Source organism: Papaver somniferum, chromosome 3, assembly GCF_003573695.1.
Source record: "Papaver somniferum cultivar HN1 chromosome 3, ASM357369v1, whole genome shotgun sequence".
NCBI classification, from domain to species: domain Eukaryota; kingdom Viridiplantae; phylum Streptophyta; class Magnoliopsida; order Ranunculales; family Papaveraceae; genus Papaver; species Papaver somniferum.
The window spans coordinates 35,843,765-35,863,811 of NC_039360.1; the positions used below are offsets into that span (position 1 = coordinate 35,843,765).

Consider the following 20,047-nt stretch of genomic DNA (forward strand, 5'->3'; position numbering starts at 1 on the left):
AAAAGTTAAAAGGGCTTTTTGATATCCCTACTTTTCACATTACACTAAATATATGCCCCCGTTTTTTAGAAATTTGTTAAAGTATCCCGTTTTATTCTAAAGGCAAATTTCATCAAGTTAAGTGCTAGGTGGCAGTTATCTTTCCAATTAAAAGTCCTATTTACTCCTGAACTACATCTCCTTGGTTGGGAGGATAAATGATTCGACGGTCCTGAAAACGGTGTAACGATCCTGAACCGGGCTCGACGAACCTGAAAGCGTTGTCACGATCCTGAACTGGGCTCGACGAACCTAAAAAAATGTTGTAGAAGGTCGTTTTCTTCCAACTAAAAATCCCAAAACACTTGAAATGATGAACCCTTTTTGGGAAATGATGTAACGAACCTGAAAGCGGTGTAACGATCCTGTACTGGACTCGACGAACCTGAAAAATGATGTATAAAATTAATGTGAAAATAATAAAAAGGCAAATATGGAAAGTAAATTAGTCTTAACTAACACTAGATGGAAAAACTAACGTGAGGGTACGTTAACAAATTTTAGAAAAATGAGAGCATTTTTCAGTGTGTATGCAAAAAGCAGGGTATTTTATCAAAATTCTGAAGTTAAAACCTAGTTTTTATCTAGAAATGTTTGGTGTACCCAAGATACGCACAATAATGTTTGGTGTGAGAGAAAAAAATAGTGGACCCTACCCTTAACCCCATCCCCTGCAAATCTCCCAGGGCTGCATTATTGGCCCTTAGATCTGATCACCGTGCACATCTTAGGTACGTGTATCATTTCTGGTTTTTATCTCCCAGTTTCTGACATCTTCACCTCCTTTCCCTTCTTCATTGTGCAGTCTCCCTCCCCCACCACTCTCTCTCTCTACAGCCTATCTTTAAATCCTCGTTGTTTGATTATATAAACAGGTCAAATTCGAAGTGGGTTTCTGAAGAAAATAGATTCGTCCTCATAATCTTCTTCTTCTTCTTCAACACAGAAGTAGTTCTCGTTGCTGTTGTATCAATTAGCTCTGGGAAGTAAGTACACTTCAACTCTTAGTATTTATACCCTTGGGGCATTAAAAAGATTTTACCTTTTGCATTTGTGGTAGTAATTGATGTAAAGCTTATGAATTTAGTAATGTTGGCACATTGGTATTCAATATGTATAAAGTTTGAATCCTTGTTGATAATTAGGGTTGAAATTGTTGTATCTGGGGAATTCAATTTTGAGGTGCATGAAAAGGATTGTATTTAACCTAGTTAAACGAAGGATTTTCAAACCAGGTATGACCCCAACTAAGAAACTAGTGGCATTGGAACTCCATGCCCAAAACCACACAGCCCTCGTAAAAAGACAGTTGATGAACAAATGGCTACTAGTCTCTTGTTCGTTAGAGTTACAAAACACACGGTGCACATATTTATTCTTAGAAGGACTTACTAAACATGTGGGCATTTCTAATTTCCAAACCACCATTTCTCTTCAGGTTGGTTTGGTTTTCGGGTTTCTTTTTGAGCGTAAAGTTTTGTTACTGCAGATTACACACATCCTTGTTTTTATTCTAAGAATGTAATGTACTATTCACTGTAGTCAAACATCTTTAACCATTTACTATCACTGAAGTGAAGCACCTTCTATCATGCTCTTCACTATCCTGCATATTATTTTAATCCATTACAGTAACAGAGAAGTATAATCCCTGGAATGTTTCTGCAGATAACTTTACCTTATGAACCAAAACAGCTTTCCGAGGAAACAAGGAGTACAACAGCTATTTATCTAGCATGCGGTGTTGACACCTCCAAGGTGGTACTTGTTTGTGGTTCTGTTTGATGGCATTGAAGCTGTTATCATTTATATGCTAAAAATTGGTCCTCTTGCAACCATATCTGCAGTCTTAGGTCATTGTGCAGTCTCATGTCCGTGCCCATGCATAACTGATGTGGTTACTAAGTGCTGTTACACCAGTTGGCTGGCTGAATTAAATGATTCAATTCAAAGAGAAGTCTCGCAAGGCAGTGCGTTATGGTGTATGGAAGCTCCATTCTTTTCATCTTCTTTCTTTTAGTTACACTCTTTAAATTTTTTGATGCTATAGATATGGTTACTAGTGTCTCTGTTAGGGCGACCCATAAAAGCTCTGTCTTTTAGTTTACTGGTAGATATGGTAACTTGAAGATGGATTGAGTTAGATCACAATGTACCACACCTACAGGAAACATACTGAATCAATTTTACTATGTAGGATTCTTTAGCACCTCGTTTCCTAGACAATTTTTCCCATGTAAATTTAAGAGAGCAAAAACACGATAGTTCCTGTCACTGGGCTAAATTGTTAATTGTTACATGGAAGATTATTTCCCATGAAAATTTAAGAGAGCAAAAAAACGATAGTTCCTGTCGCTGGGCTAAATTGTTAATTGTTACGTGGAAGATTATATCATAGAGCATACAACCTCAACTACCAGATTTCATGTTTGTTTTTTTTTTTGATCAGACAGCAGCAGAAATTGAACCCCTAACCTAAAACTTGGGAGTTCAACCCCTAGCCAACTGGGCTAATCCCAGTTGGTTAACCAGATTTCATGTTGGGATCTCTATTTGCATGCATTGCTCAGGGACAGTCTGTATCTCCACATTTTCTCACTGCTAACTCTTTCAAGCACTTAAATCTCTCTTGGTTCTTAGAGATTTTTGTATGTCTTTGATTTCTCATTGTTGTGCTTAAAATTAGCTACTTCCTAGGCACCCCAAGATACTACGCGGAATTTAAAACAAGAACACAAAGAATTATAGTGGTTCTGCAATGTGCCTACTCCACTGCAGCAAATAAATTTCTTATTGAAACTTAGAGAATAGACAAATAGTTTCTTCACACACCTCTTACAATTCAGACTGAGATATAATAACCTAAGGGTTACACCTCTATTTATAGGGCTAGGAATAATCTAGAATCCACCTAGAAATAGAAGTCCTAAATAGAGAACTAATTCCTAAAAGAAATCAGATTCCTAAAGTGACTTGCAAACTGATTTCCTGGTCTTTCCTAAATCGAGCCAATAACTAACAATTCTCCACCTTGGCAAGATTTCTAGGACAACTTCACTATTCTCTATTTTCTCCACCTTGGCATGAAATCTGACATTCCATTTCCTTCAAACTTTTGCTGCTTTCACTCATCCTTAGATGCTTCACTTCTTCACTCATCATAAAGACGCTTCACTCCCTTTTTGGGATTCACATGTGCTTGACAGCACCACTACACCCTTAAGGTGTCTTCAAATATGCACAATGCTGATCAAGTTTAGACAATGTCTAAACTTTTCACCTGTCACCACTTTAGTGAGCATATCTGCTGGATTGTTGGCGGTTCCAATCTTTTCCGGCAGAATTTCACCTTCTTCAACAATTTCCCGTACTTTATGATATCGTACATTGATGTTCTTTGTTCGAGCGTGATAATATCGTACTATATTCTTTTGTTTGCTATTTGTTCATAGATGTCCAAGTCGGATCGTTCATAGATGTCCAAGTCAGATCCTTCTGATCAGTCTCGAATCAATCTTCTCGGCCCTAAATGTGTAAGTGTTTTATATGCATATATTTAGCTTCAGATATGTTTGTGATTTATGAACCCACAGTTCACAGCTTCTACGTATAACACATTTGGTGGGATGTTGGATATATTCGCTTCAAAACGCTGTTTGATCTAGTCAGTGTTCTTCTTAATATTGTAATTCTGAACACCCGATTCACTACCTATTCTTTTAGGTGATAAAAAACAAGATAAAGCGCCGCAAAACTGATTCACTCCCTGGGTTAGTAACTACCCTCATTGCTATTGGTTTCTTGAGTTTTTCTCTCGAGGGCCTTGCACATAATAGCTTGCCAGAGTTGAGTCGTTTTTTGCCCATTTATAGTTTACTTAAGAATGCTTATATACTCTGTGCATGTTGCTTTCATACCCGTCATCATGCAGGTTGGAATTTGACAATTCTGATAGACCAGAATGCAACCATCTTCTATCAGTTTACCAGCCCGTTGCAGGAAAAACAGATGAGGTAAGGTATTCTTATGCTGTTTTCCTCTTTTTCGGTATCTCTGTGCTAGCATACAAGCAAGTCAGCTTCCCTGGTAAAAAACTGACACCATGGGAAACGAAAGCACACCTAAGAAGTCTGCCAGATAATTATTGTGAAGCCATTTATGCATGTTGTTGATAATAGTTAGATCTTGCCACAGTAACTAATCCACAATTTCCTAGTTCAAGGCTTTTGTGGGGTGTTAGAGCTTGTATCCTGATCACTGTATCTTCTTTACTCTCTTAGATTTCAGAAACTCATATTCAATGAAAGTGAATTCCTGTCAACATCCTCTATAATAGTTACATCCACTGTCCATAGATACAGATTATGGTTTAACACGTGATTAGACTGTTCAGATCTTGAGCAGCTCTAATATCTTTTAAATGACCTGTAATAGACTCAATTCTCGTCTTAGTTTTCTGTCCTGTGAGATTCAGATTTTATTGATGAGCTCTTAAGAGGGAGACCTAGTTGACTGAACTGACTACTCAACCTGATGACGAAGTGCCTGGTGAAATCTGCAATTATCCTGGTCAGCCTTGAAATTGCTCTGACTTGATTTGGCTTCGACTTGCTCATTCATTGACTTGGTTGGTATCCAAAGATGGGGTTCAGATTTACTATTCGTGCTTTAATAATAGGAAATTATGATTCAATGTTTGAGAACATGCTTTTACAAGCATGCCTTGTTTAATGCATGATATGGACTGGGGAGCGCTCAAACCCTTCCTTACGGATGCTTTAGTAAATAATTTGCATCCCGTTCAGGTACTATCAAATGACTTTTTCTCAATTAATACACGTTGCAGTTATAACATGATGTACAAGTACTTCTACTCACGTAGGTAAGCAGATGACTGTAGCCAGATAGATTTACATTTCCACTACTTAAGTTAGGTATATCTAGGTACGCCAGATTCATGTAGTTTTATCAAGCTTTCAGTATGAGTAAGTTCTTATGGGTGTAATTGATGGGAAGGTTAACGAGTTCCACCCAGTTTACATATGTATCCAAGCTTTATAGCCATATAGGGCAGGTATCAGCTGCATGTATTTTCTCGCCAGCCTTTGCTTATCAATATGTTGTTCTGGATGGATTGGACCATTCTGAGCATGCGCCACAACCTAGTCTAGTACAACACACAATTTGGAGGAAGATTTATCTAACATACGTTTCATTTAGCTTTCCATTTCCATTTTCTCCTTCTATTATTGTAGAATGTGGTCCCGTCATACTGGTCCTTCACTTTTTCAGGTCGGGAAGTTGGATATCATGTCTGATTCAGCTTACTTGGATAGAGTTTCGGTTGATGGAGCTACAAAGCTGCTGATATAGCAGATGCTACTTATCAAGTTATGGGATTCTTGCGAAGATGAGAAGAAACAATACTGCTGCAAGAATTGGTGGGAAGAGGCCAGTGAGAAAGCAACCTTAATTTGAAAAAGGAGGCCCTCCTTGGAAAGATTGTTTTATTGCCCCCCAGCCACCTTTACTATTAATGCAACGTTAACAGCATTTTCTTTCGTGTAATCACAGAGAATTTCTACGAGCAAGGAACTTGTGTCCTTTTCTTGTTTTAGGATCCGAGCACAGATCAAATGGTTTCCGCTCTTTATAAAGTGCCCATACTTCCCCTTCTCGTGTATATAGTTCAAACAGTTATTTTGAATCATGATATTCTTGAGACGACGAGCCCAAATTTGAGATAAAGGGTGACTACCAATTACAATGTTACATTTATCTATCTTAGTATCTTACCACTATCCAGCCTGAAGAACCGTAAGAAACAGGCAAAACCTACCTCCTGCCGTTGTTTCTCATCTGGAAACTTGTTCTTAATGGGTTCTAAGACGCTGATCAGCTGAGTGTAACTAAACTCTATGTCAGACTTGTTGGATTTCTTACTCCGGAGAACTGAGTAACAATCAACCTGTGTCTCGTACTTTTGTCAATTCTGGATAGAAGGTCGCAGGTTGGACACTTGCATAGCCACTAAAATATAAATCGGAGATAAATCTGGAGTGAATCTTAGAGAAGATAAAACTCAAAACGATAGAACAAGTAAGATTGGAATACGCAACTACAAGGAAAATAGCTAGATCTGGCTCCACGAATCCTAAATGAAGTCTCCAGTCATTAACCTAACATAGTTTTGGAAAAACCTAGGTTAAAGGAGAATCGACTCTAGTTTACAACTAGGACACATGAAAGTGTCGGGATTAAGTTTTCCAGTTCCTAGAATTCTCCCTTATATAGCATTTCAAATCATGTTTGCTTACAATCAAAGCTAAGATAGCTTAGTAACAAAGCATTCAATATTCACCGTTAGATGAACTCCTGATTTAAGATTCAAGCTAAGTCTGCTTAGAAATCAAGCAATCAATCTCCACCGTTGGATGGTCCTAGCTTGTTACACACAAATGAGATATACCTATATTTGGATATGGTTAACCGTACCTAAACGTGTATATTACACAAATGAGATATGCTTATATTTGGATATGGGTAACCGTACCTAAACGTGTATATTGGGTTGGCTCGATAACAGTTAATCAAAGTTAGCCATATGAACACTTTTGTCTTAATTAACCACTTTCATCTAAACACTTCTAGATTAAATATGATGATCAATCAAACAAGATAGATAATCAAATGAATCTAATTGTGTTTCAAATAGAGTTGTTCAATTGTTCACTATCCCATAGAAATATTCATGAACAAATTGAAACGAAATCGGATTGATTTGTAATCGTACAACGTACTTTTACAAGAACGAATTCATGAACATCAAGCCACGGTTTGCAAAATTAATTTGCATTCCTTAAAACATAACTGTTTTAGTTAATGAGTATGAGAATCATTCATAACCGATTCTAGAACTTAACCACTGTGTTCGCAAACTGGGTACGCGAACAACAGTTCCGGACCTTGGCCTAGTCAAGACATTTGCAAACATGGTTAGTAAACAACTGTTCCGGACCCAACTCAGGTAAACCCGTTCGCATAATAGGTACGCAAACAAGAGTTCCAGACCTTCTCAGGTAAATCCATTTGCATACTAGGTAGGCAAACAATAGTTCTGGACCTGAATTACCACAATACAGTTCGCATACTGGATATGCATACCGTATTGTATCCAGACATGGGTAATTGTTCTAAACTCTGATTTCAATCATTGAAACATCCTTAGAAGACGACAATGGTAATCTCACACATACCATTAGCTTCAACTAACTTTTCAAGTGATCGAATGATCAATATGAAACTTCCCGAGCTAACATCAAATGATTATCACATACAAATCATATAAGCTGTGCAAGGTAATTTTCATATGATCATCTTTTGACTTACTATTTAGTTTCCAACAAATAAATTGTCTCCAACTAAACTCGTCAAGGATAGGATGAACATAGCTAAAGAAAAAAGCTTCTAACACATGTTTCGAGAAATAGATAAGCGAGATAAACTCAGCTCAAAATATCAAATGTGTATAATATAAAAGTCTATATAGCTATACGATTTAGTCTCATTAGAAGATAGAATAAAATAGACTTCTGAGTGATAGATAAGTTTTAGCCTCCACATACCTTTTGTTGATGAAGTTCCTCCACGCTCCTCAGTAGATCTTCTTCTTCAATTGGTGAACACCGTGAAGTCTAAATCTCAGCTACACATTTTATCCTAATCCGAGACATAGCTATAAGTAGACTAGAAATCAAGGATATAGTTTTGATCAACTAAAATTGACAAACAAGCTTGAGATAACAACGGTTGTTAGTTCGACCGAGCAGTGCTCTAACAATCTCCCCCTCTGTCAATTTTAGTGACAAAAAACTATCAATCCATATGGAATACAAAATAAATAAACTTTGTAGCTTCTCATCCATCATGCTTGATTTCTTTGGCTCTCCAACTTTCCTTGAATTCATTGCTACTCTAAGTACTCCGAAGATTCTGAACGTGTTCAACTAAGCATCATTGTTGTTGAAGATCTGTAGCCATAACAATAAGAAAACAAATGTTCTCAATCATTGTTATATTATGTCATAGTATTATCATACAGAATCATAGTCCAATTGCATCACAACTTTGAAATAATACTATGGTGATATGTATCACTCCCCCTTAGTCAATACTTCCATATCACAATGAAAACCACTCCCCCTTACATAATGATGCGTAAACCATATGTATGTAGTGTGAACTACCAACTAATTCCCCCCCCCCCTTTTTGTCAATATAAATTGGCAAAGGTACGAAAACTATGGGATCATAATGAAATTATCAAAGAGATAATTCATGACTACAAGATAACATATCAACTTTATTTCGATGAATTCACATAGTCGAAACTTAGTGTATTCATCAAAGAGTTTATAAAGATACAAGATAACTCCTACAATATTCCACAGCCGCACTCCCCATAAAGATATGTCAATTAAGCACAAGTTCATTTAAGAACTCTCCCCCATTTGATGTCATTCCCAAGAGAACAACATGAGCGACCTTACTTTTACAAGAAAAGAAGGATCTCTTTGGACATCAACAAATCACATGGATTTGTATCCAGTAAAATCGAATAAATAAACCACAAGAAGAACTTACTGATTAATTTAGTCAGAAACGCTCAACATAAGAAAAACTTACGGAGCCATACAATACTTTCACATAGAAGTGGATCAGGGAAAGATCAATACTGCGGAATTTTCTCAAAAAGATCATTCTATCTTTTATCAATATTTACATAAAGACATAATAGACTTAACTTTTGAGCATATTCAGCTAAACTTCTTATGAATTTAACATATTTGGCATTTTAATTGAAATATAAAATCATTCAAGGTTAAAATACAATTAAAGTTACTACAACCATTAAAAGATAACAGTTTTAATAAGTTCGACATTAGAAGTTCAATACAAATATCATAAGGAAAGTCTGAAATTGACATAATAAATATGAAAAAAGAAAACTAAGCCAGACCGCGATAGTAATCCTCAGCAATCTTGGTTATTGGTTCAGCTAGGTCTGGATGAGCCGTCACAGCATAAGTCAACTGTCTCTCCAAGTACTCAAGCCTTTGTTGAAAGAGAGCAACTTCAGGATTGGTAGGTTTCTTCATCTTATTAATGTCTGTCTGGATCAAGGGAGATGGAGTACCAACACAAGTTCCAAACTGAACATTTTTAAATTGACTACAGATTCGGATGATGAGGCATGGAAATCCAGGGTTTTTCTTCTGTGAAACCATGTGTATCATTTGTCGAATAATTAATCCACATAAATCAACCTCTTCACCAGAAACAAGGTGGTAAACCAACTCAGCCAGAATTCTGCTCTAGAGATTTTTGTCGAGCGTACTGGGAATTAAGTTATTTATAACCAACTTACCAAAATCTTCAAATGAAATCTTATATTGTCCACAAGTAGTTTGTTTCTGTCCATGGCACATCCTTGCATAAGAACAGTTCAGACAACTGATGCTTATTTGGTCTTCGACCTTCCGGTTGAGGGACAACAAGCCAATGAAGAAGATGCGGGTTTAATAACTCAGCAATAACACTACGTTTAACATCAAAAAGTGTCCCTTTGACCATAGTCTTAAAACAACAATTAGTTTTGTTGAGTGCATGTAAGTTTGCATAAAATTCACAAGTCATTTCAGGATATGATTCCCCCAAACCCTCATGAACATCACCCCACTCAAATTGGTTCATGAACATGTGAAAATTTGGTTCGATCATATGCCCTTTCTCTAACAAAATGACCACTAAATATTATATTGTGTCTGTCTCTGGAAGATATGTTGATGAAACTAACTTAATGGCTAGTATCAAGTACGGTTGGTGAACATCAACACCGACATCATCATCATCATCGTATTCATTATCACTATCAACGACTCTTCTACTTGAACTTGCACCACTATTATACTTTCTTATAGACATGCTAATTGAGTAAACGTAATAAACAACTCAAGTTGTTCTGGAACTTACTTGTGTATCCGAACTATTGAAGATGGTGAAGTTTCAAAGTGGTGACCAACATGAAAATTGTTCTTGACCCCTAATATAAAATCTTCTCCTGGTTCCAAAACTTCAAAAAAAATGCAAAAAAGTTGAGAAATGAATGAGAAGGAGATGATGGTAAGCGAACCTTAGGTTTTCCTTCTTAGCTTCTCAAACAGTTGAGAAGAGAAGGAGGTGACTTAAACGAGAGAAATTTTTCTCCTTTTATGTGAAACTGGAATGGTATATGAACCGTCCACACAGTTCCGGAACTAGATTCAACCCGTTCAGGATCGGGTCCAAGTTCACCGTACGTGAACTGCACATGTGAGGTCAACAACTTCAAGGTATTGACTGATTATCAATTTTTCAAGAGCAATCATTTTTTAGCTCAATAAATTTGTCCAAGGGATATTTAAAGCATAGGAAAAAAAAAGACTTCCTCAATATGAGACCTCGTCACGAGATTGCTTTCGAAGAACGATAAAAAGAATGTTTCTATGGAGCAATGCTCAACATAAAAATTTAACAGATTTCTGAGAACACAGTTAGTTCAATTAGATTCTTGATAGCATGACTCCATGAGAGAACTTCCTTCTAACTGCATTTGTACCGCGATGGGTTGTGAAAAACCCAAGAGTCATAATTTCTAAGAGTGTTACAAGACCTTAGAGGAACACTTAAAAAACCCTTTTTATGTTCTCGATGTCTTGTTTTGCATCTCTTTACTAACAATGTCTGGAGATAGTTTTTCGTACTTTGTAAGGTAAATCTCTTGTGGAGAGACATCTTAATGTTTTTATTAAACAACAAAACACTGTTATTCATACAAGATATATCGGGGTTTGACCAATGAAATGAGTCATGTTCCAAGAAGTTTTTCTCGGTTAGATGAGACTTATGCTCCTTTTGTACCACGTCCAGTTCACAACTATTTGCGCTACAAGACAGGAGCAAAACACTTACTTATCAACAAATCAATGTCGACTTCAACATGAAAATTATTCATTATCACATTATTTAGCCTATCAAGAGAATTTTATTCTTTTTGGAGAATTATCTCAACATCAAAAAAAAAGATTTGTTCGAGAACTGCTTGGTCAAACTTGCAATCGTTTCTATCTCAAGCTTGTTCGTCAAGTTTAGTTGTCAAAACTATAAGTCTCGATTTCTAGTTTACTTATAGATATGTCTCGGATTAAGATAGAATGTGAAATTGAGCCTTAGACTTCACGGCGTTCATCGATTGGAGATGAATATCTACTAACGGGAGCTTGGAGGAACTTCATCAACAAAAGGTATATGGAGACTCGAACTCATCTATCACACATAAGTCTATTTCTTTCCATATGTTACTGAGACTAAGTCGTATAGCTATATAGACTTTACATTATACACATTTGATATTTCGACCTGAGTTTAACTCTCTTATATATTTCTCGAAATATGTGTTAGTAAGCTTTTGTGTTAACCACGTTCATCAGTATTCTTAACGGAAGTCAAAAGATGATCATGTGAAAATCACCTTGTAACATTTTACATGATTTGTGTGAGACAGTCATTTGATGTAGATTCAGAATGTTTCGTATTGATCATTCGATCACTTGAAAATATCTTCGAAGCTAATAATTTGTGTGAGATAGCTATTCCCGTATTCTAAAATGTATCAATGATTGAAATAGGAGTTTAAAACAATTAACCATTGTCTGAATATAGCACAGTATGCGTACCCGTATGCAAGTTGTTGCAAGAATAATTCAGGATCGGAAACTAAGTATACACACCCGTATACGTACGGTTCGAACTGTTAAAGTATGGGAACAAAAGTTTGCGTACCCATTTGCAAACTGTTTCACCTAAGTTCGGTCTGGAACGACAGTTTGCGTACCCGTTTGCATACTGGCGGACGTGACCAAAGTCCGAAACTTAAAGTTTGTGTACCTGTTTGCAAACTAAGTTGGTTTAAGTTCTAAAATCGGTAAAATATGATTTCATACTCATGAAAAAATACATTTATATAATAAGGAATGCATTCATTATAAACCGTGGCTAAGATTTTCATGAATTGATTCTATTGAATCAAATCCGATTCTGCTGGTTTTCCTTGATTGAGTCTGAATCAATTGTGTTTTGTATACTTCTATGAGAATATAAAAAGTTGAACAACTCTATGAGTAACACAACTAGATTCATTTGATCTAGAAGTGTTAAGATGAGCAAGGTTGATATGAAAGTGTTCATATGGCTAACTTCGGTTAACTATTATTGAGCCAACTCAATATACACTTTTAGGTACCGTTACCCATATCTAAATGAAGGTATATTTCATTTGTGCGTAACAAGAAAATACCATCTAACGGGGGAGAGATATTGCTTTGGTTTTGATCACACTTAGCTTGAATCTTAAATAAAGTTTTCATCCAACGGTTAATATTGATTGCGTTGTTCCAAAGATGTCAAACCTTGATTTGAAGACTATATAAGGGATAAATCTAGCAACTGGAAAACGTAATCCTCAAACCTCCTGTGTGATACTAGTTGCGGCTACAGTCGATTCTCCTTTAACCTAGGTTTTTCCTAAAACCATTATATGTTAACGACTTAAAGACTTCATTGGGATTTTTGAAGCCAGGCCCAGCTATTTTCTCTGTAGTTGCATGTTCTGATCTTACTTGTTCTATCATATTGAGTACTATCTTCTCTAATATTTGCTCGAGATTTATCTCCGATATGTAAGATATAAAAAATAATCATAAAGCTCTTCGTCTCATCTTTTCTGATTCCACAATACCTTGTTCTACTACCTTATAGTTAAGTTATTGTGAGGTGATTGATATGATTTGGCTGTTCTTTGGGAATATAAGTTTGGTTTATCGATTGGTTCAAATTGGTTCTTGTGCATCTTGATTTATAAAAATACGGAACAAAACCTTGTATGTATTTCCGTGGGAGACAAATTTATCTATCTAATTAAACTTTTCTGTGGAAGACAAATTTATTTATCAAGTCTTCGAATTTGGGTCATAGAAACTCTTAGTTGTGGGTGAGATCAGCTAAGGAATCAAGTGCGTATAATCCGACGTGGTTCTGGAGACGTAAGGAACGCGACTGTACCTTAATCAGTGTGAGATTATTTAGGGCTCAACTACATTCCAATCAAAATTAACTTGTAGTAGGCTAGAGTCTGCAGCGGATTAATACAGTGTAGTGTTCAAAGCTGGACTAGGTCCTGAGGTTTTTCTGCATTTGTGATTTCCTCGTTAACAAAATCTCTGGTGTCTGTTTATTTCTTTTCGCATTATATTTGTTTATATAATTGAAATATCACATGATGTGCGTAAGTTTAATCAATTGGTAAATCCATCCTTTGGTTGTTGATTGAAATTGATTGACACTTGGATGTTGGTTTTCCTTGATTGAGTCTGACTGTCTAGTTGATTCTCTTGGATTTATATTGGAGTTAGTCCATTCATATTTCTGAACGAAATATTGGGTGTGGTTGTTGTACCCCCGCTTTTTCAATTGGTATCATAGAAGGCAAACACTTTTAAGACCTCATAAGTCTGTGTTTGTAGCAGTCTGACTCTATGGACAGAAGTGTTATCTCTATAAACGTACCACCAGATCCAGGGATTTCATAATTCTCTTCCATGATTGATTTTATAAAATTTGTAGAAGAAATTCTATTTAAACCCCTGTTGTAGTTTTGAAAGTGGTAGTAAAAGTTCGTTGCTCGGACTTGTAAAGATTTAAAAATAAAAATATATACAAAAAATATTAACAATATGGGCAAGAGTACTGGGACTAAAGATACGGCCGTTTTTTCATTTTCAAGTGGTTCATAAATTAATTCTAACAATTATAGTTCAAAAACAAAACAAATACTAACTCTAGTTTATTGCCAAGATAGATTTTATAAAATATTAGTTGTATTTTATGAGCATGGCGCATCAAAAATCCCTAGGACCAAGCATACTCCATCAAATAAAATCACAAGTAATTAATTTAAAATCTTAATTCAATTAAAATTAGTGCAAAAAGTAAATAAAAGAATTAATTAAATTACCACATGGATGAATTAAGGCTTTCTCCGTCGTCCCAGTGCTTGGGTTTAGCTCATCATAGTGAAATACCTCTCAAAATATTTTATTAAGCTCAATTGGTGTTTACAATGAAGAGGAAATGGAGAAAAGGGTGAAAATCGGTAAACTGCAACGCTTATAAGCGTTACAGAACACCGTTACAAAGAACGATAAAAGAGTGCTGCTGTTGTCTGCGTAGCTGACTACGACCCACATAGACCGGTCGTTGTCACTGTTGGGGAACGACTGTCTTTGGTGTTCTTCGTGTTCTTCCTCTTCATCAATGGCAGCAGCAGCAGAGAAAAATGGTGATTCTCCCTCTGCAGCCTTCTCTCCTCTCCTCCCAACTCTCGACACCCTTTCTCCTTGACCTCAGTGAGCTATTTATACCCAACAGCATCGATATCTTCCATCATAACACCATATAATCTTCTCTTCAATTCTTTGCAGACGCGAGAATAATATTTTTGATTTTTTTCCTGTTTAATCGAAATCGTGTTTACCATATATTCTCTTGGCTTCTGACGCTCTCTCAATCTTTCCTAGCTTAGATATATTCGAATCCCATGAGATAACGCACGTATATCCTCCAACAGAATCCAATATTTTCCAAAATATTCTCCCGTGAAAACAGCTCCCCTGTTTGGACTTTGATCTTCTCTCCCGGTCATTTCAGCCCAACTTGATCGCTAAAATCACTTGCATTCGGCCTGTTTAGCCTTAACAGGCTTAGCCCAATAATTTCCAGCGATCGAATCTTCCAAAAACACGTCCAAGAATCGAGTAGAAATTTCATGCAGGCGTGATTGATTTCTCCCGCCATTTTCAAATTCAAATCGTGAAAAGGTGTCCCCTTAGCAAACAGTGGTGTCCCCTTAGGAATTTGGGCTGAAATAGTAATTCTTGGGTTGAAATAGTAATTTTTCTGGTTTCCTCCGGGACATTTCTGGGACGTTTCCGGTACATTTCTGGGACGTTTCCGGTACATTTCTGGGGTGCCTTTAGTACTTTTCTCCGGGGTGTAAATCATCACTTTTTGAGCAACTCTTTCCATACAAGGGTATTTTCTCCAAAAACACCTAAACAAACATAAAAACACAATATTAGTACAAAAATAGAGTTCCAACAATACAGGCATTGAGGACAAATTAGACACAAAAATGTGTCTATCAAATACCCCCAAACTTATTATTTGCTAGTCCTCGAGCAAATTTATTCTTGAAAAGTGACCGAGTTAATCTCGGGTGGGTTTATCAGAGGTGTACCCACAAAAACCAATACTCCAGACCCTAACTATCTACGCAAAATCTTGGAAAGCACTAAAGAACCTCCTTGGTTGGCATACTTATTAATTGTAGTAGGAAGTATCCTGATGCGAAATTCCAATTACTGTACACGAGTTTTCACTCAAGCATACTAAAATTCATATAAGTGACAGAGCTCTACTAAGATAGTTTCACGATGGACATCATACTCGGAGTCAGACTAATCACATGAAAATATTAAGAAGATGGAAAAAGAAAAATGTAGATGGTTGAAAAGTGAACGATGTTTCCCATATCTGTCTGAAGGCCACTGCCAGAATGAACCTATCCTAATGGACTGAGATACCGGTCTGACTAATATCAACACAACTGGCATATACAAGGGAACCAGTGGTCAATAACTTAAATCTAGATCAACAAACTGGCAAATAAAAGGGAACCAGCAGTTGACTACACATAACAATAACCATATTTTTTTTAACGGCATGAATAGATATTTTTGATCCAAGCGCATGCTTCTTGTCAGCAGATTACACGATAGTTCCCACGGGTCCTGCATTCCACGCTTGCTTAGGCGACGGAAACAGGGAGAACACACGCATATTGCTATCCAAGTGTTAATACTTATTCCGGTTGGTCTAACTGGTCCAGTCTTTTTTTTTTTTTTAGTAATCTCAGTCACTCTAATTCACCCTAGCAGTGGTAACAACTTGAATCGTGTGCCCCACCAAATCACTTGAAATAAAAGAAAACTGAAAATAGAAAGTGAAAAGGACTCGACGAGATATGGCGAAACTATCATGTTATTTCTAACACCTGAGCTCTGTGCTTTTATGAATAGACTCTATAGATGTTTCCATCTAGTCAGATTGGTTCCTCAACTCCTAAAACAAAAATGTTTCCATCCACTTAGATTGGTTAGTGTTATCCTTAATAGGCGTAAATTTCTAGGCTCTGGAGTTTATTTATTGCAACTAAAATATTTTCCCATACCCCCAAACTTAAATCTAACATTGTCCTCAATGTTCTAAAGATGAAATTAAAAGCATGAACAAGGAGAAACGGTTACTATTTGAAGCAAAAGAGTTAAGGAAGGATATTACCGTGTTGCATGAGATTGGGTTACCTCCCAAAAAGTGCTAAGTTTTAAGTCTTCAGCCAGACATCAAATACCTCAAAAAGGATCTTCACCTTCCAAAGTCATATACCAATAGCCGAAAAAGTTGTGGGTCCATAATACCAAATAGAGCTAACACCAATATGATACAACTGCACTGGTTCAGAAAAATGAACAGAAGGAGCACATCCTCATCTAAGGTTTCTTGCAAGACAACCGGATCTATCCAGAGCCTCCAGTTGGGCTTCATAAGAGTGTCTTGAAAAATAGATTCATCCGAAAAACGGGTTTCTAGTATATGGATTTCCTCCTGAACAGAATCAGGCGGATCAGGTTGTGGAGTCTGAATAGACTCAAGCGATAACTCAGATGCACTAGGCTTGAGTCCCAAGTTAGGAACTTCTACTGGGAATAATTGACAATCTCTACCCCCAAATTTAGGGTAATCACTGTTCTCCGTAAGACCTTTAACCATGGCTTGAATTTTCGGATCCAGAGAGTATTTAAAATACTCTAAAGCTTCTTCTAGTTCACTACCCCCAAACTTAGAGTTTTGGGTGTCTCTACATAAACTAGTCATAATATTCCTAATTTCTAGACCATCCGGTTCCTGAAAAAGGTCAATTGCTTTCTCTGAATTATAATCAGGTGGTTCATCCTCTAAATTCTTTTGAGGTATACTAGCTATAGGACTTATATGTTTCATATCCTCTATGGTCATCCCTAGAGTTTCCTTATTGTGTTGAAGCACGGTTACTGGCCTAATCTCATGATCACTATCCAAATCAGAAGTTATAGGCAAAATCTCAGATGGGCCTACAAATGCATAATTAGGGTCCCACTTAGGAGGATCTTTAGGCTCTTCGAAATAAGGGATTAAGATAGATTCGGTAGCTAGTAATGGTTCAAACCTAGATTTCCATCTATCTGTATCTAACATAGGAATAGAATCCAACAGAGAATTTACTTGTTCAATGTTGCTATCATCGTCGAAATCCATGCTAAAACGGGCTAGACAACTCTCTAATGGATCTTCCGATTCGGTGTTTGGTACAGACTTTGGAACTAAGGTTCCTATCATGTTGACCTCTTCAATGCACGTGTCATCTAGCTCAGAATGTAGCTTATTGACATTAAAAATATTCAACTCAATAGTCATATTACCAAAAGATAGATTCATAATACCATTTCGACAGTTTATGATCGCATTAGACGTGGCTAAAAACGGGCGACCTAAAATCACTGGTATTTGGTTCTCTAGGTCAGGGACAGGTTGGGTATCTAGGATAATAAAATCCACTGGATAAATAAACTTGTCAACCTCTATGAGAACATCCTCGATCACACCACAAGGAATTTTAACGTACCTATCAGCTAACTGAAGTGTCATCTGTGTAGGTTTCATCTCACCAAGTCCTAGCTTAAGGTACACATGGTATGGCAGTAAGTTCACACTGGCTCCTAAGTCAAGCAACGCTTTCTCAACACGATACTTACCTATTGTACAAGCAATGGTAGGGGACCCTGGGTCTTTATACTTAGGAGTAGTGGTATTCTGAATAATAGAACTCACGTGACTAGCTATGAAGGCTTTCTTCTGGACACTGAGCTTACGCTTTCGCGTACACAAGTCCTTAAGGAACTTGGAATAAGAGGGAATCTGCCTAATTGCATCTAATAATGGAAGGTTGATATTAACCTGCTTAAAAACCTCCAATATATCATTAAAGTTGGACTCCCTCTTAGTCGGAACTAGCAGCTGGGGGAACGGGGCTCTGGGAACAAAGCCGGGATCATGAGGACCCTCATTGGTCTCTTTGGAGTCTATATCAGTCTCCTCATTTTCTGGCTCATAAGGGTGAACTACAGCATGTTCACTATCAGGCATGGAAACCTTGTTGTTTACTTTCTTTCCACTCCTAAGGGTTGTGACAGCATTCACATGATGGTATGATTTCTCCCCTTTGGGATTAGGTTCAGTATGACTAGGGAACTTTCCATCTTCTCTCTCACTTATAAACTTAGCTATTTGTCCTACTTGAAGTTTTAATTCGGCAATAGTTTGAGAAGTATTCTTCAATTCTTGCCTAGTTTCTTGTTGAAAGCTCATGTGGTTCTTTGATAGCATTATGAGATTTTCCTCTAAGGCAGAGATGTTTTTCTCGGAAGTGTTCTGAAACTGATTTCGACCCGAAGAGTTCTTAAAACCAAATCCTGGGGGAGGCTGAGAATTACTAGACTGGCCTTGATTCTGGCCCTTAGACCAAGAAAAATTAGGATGGTTTCTCCAACCAGGATTGTAAGTCTCTGAGTATGGGTCAATCTTCTGACGGTTCTCAAACCTAGCATTGTTATAGACAGCATGAGCTTGCTCTTCACTAACCTGACCTTCCCAAAATGAATTATCGGGCTCTATTCCACAACTAGAGACTTGAGAGGCTCTATTAGGTTCAACAAGGGACCTATTTTTAGACTGACCCATTTCCAAAGCTTCTAACCTTCTAGACAAAGCAGCAAACTTAGCATCAGACACAAAACTCGTATCTACCACATTGGTGCTACTTCTATTGACCAAGAGTCTTTTAGGGGGTTCAACACAAGATTCCCACTGTTGGTATTTTTCAGCGATAACTTCTAAGAAGGTAAAAGCATCATCATCACTTTTACTAGTGAACTCACCGGCGCACATAGACTCAACCATGGCTTTGGTCGAATAGTCTAAACCATCATAAATAATTTGTACGAGTTTCATCTTATCAAATCGATGGTGAGGACACTGAGATAGGAGATCATTGAATCTCTTTAAAAATCTATAAAGAGACTCTCCCTCTTGTTGCACACTAGCACTAATTGTCTGCCTAACAGCTGCAGTTTTATGCTTAGGGTAGAATTTCATATAGAAAGCGGCAATAAGTTCCTGCCATGTTTCAATGGATTCAGATGGTAGGTTGTTCATCCAGGTCTTGGCTTCATCTCTCAAGGAAAAGGGAAACATCTTAAGTTTCAAGACTTCATCAGTAAGGTCTTTTATTCTAATTGTCCCACAAATTTCCTCAAAGTCCCTAATATGGAAATAAGGGTTCTCATGATCTTTTCCTAAGAATATAGGGATCATTTGGAGAATACTAGGTTTTATCTCGAAATTAGCCGTAGTGGCTGGCAATTTAATGCACGAAGCTCGGTTGGTCCTAGTTGGGAACATGTAATCTTTCAAAGTTGCCATCGCTGGCACAACAGAAGTACTAGGGGTTATGAGATTTTCACGAAGAGACAGATTCTCAAAACTGAAGTTTCCAAAAACAGGGCTCTCAAAAGAACAATCTTCGAGCTCCCTGCTTAAATCAGAAGAACTACTAGGTTTTTCGCTAATCAATCGACCTAGAGTATCTCTTTTCCAAGCCCTATTAACAAAATCGGGCATACACTAAAAAAATCAAAAAGAAATAAAAATCCTAACAGGAAGGTTCTAGCAATCACGCAGCAGGCTGACTCGACTTTAC

General features: G+C 37.1%; 1 protein-coding gene across 2 annotated transcripts; it reads left to right on the forward strand.

The window, feature by feature from the left end:
* Window positions 1-817: 817 nt before the first annotated feature.
* Window positions 818-5,764, forward strand: LOC113355849 (tryptophan--tRNA ligase, chloroplastic/mitochondrial-like). 2 transcript variants are annotated; one of them, XM_026598808.1, is made up of 7 exons: window positions 818-1,025; window positions 1,708-1,797; window positions 1,887-2,021; window positions 3,492-3,572; window positions 3,763-3,809; window positions 3,971-4,052; window positions 5,332-5,764. In XM_026598808.1, exons 4-7 carry the CDS (start codon window positions 3,516-3,518, stop codon window positions 5,410-5,412), a joined length of 267 nt encoding a protein of 88 aa, XP_026454593.1. In that variant the 5' UTR covers window positions 818-1,025; window positions 1,708-1,797; window positions 1,887-2,021; window positions 3,492-3,515; the 3' UTR covers window positions 5,413-5,764. The 2 variants fall into 2 exon arrangements, with proteins under 2 accessions (XP_026454593.1, XP_026454594.1); XM_026598809.1 differs by lacking the exon at window positions 3,763-3,809.
* Window positions 5,765-20,047: the final 14,283 nt, after the last annotated feature.

What these genes read in the sequence shown, in the direction of transcription:
- LOC113355849 (XM_026598808.1), top strand. Translation starts at nt 3,516, where the DNA reads ATGTCCAAGTCAGATCCTTCTGATCAGTCTCGAATCAATCTTCTCGGC. An exon ending in ATCTTCTCGGCCCTAAATGT is followed by an intron (nt 3,573 to 3,762) that starts GTAAGTGTTTTA and finishes CTATTCTTTTAG; the next exon opens with GTGATAAAAAACAAGATAAA. An exon ending in AAAACTGATTCACTCCCTGG is followed by an intron (nt 3,810 to 3,970) that starts GTTAGTAACTAC and finishes GTCATCATGCAG; the next exon opens with GTTGGAATTTGACAATTCTG.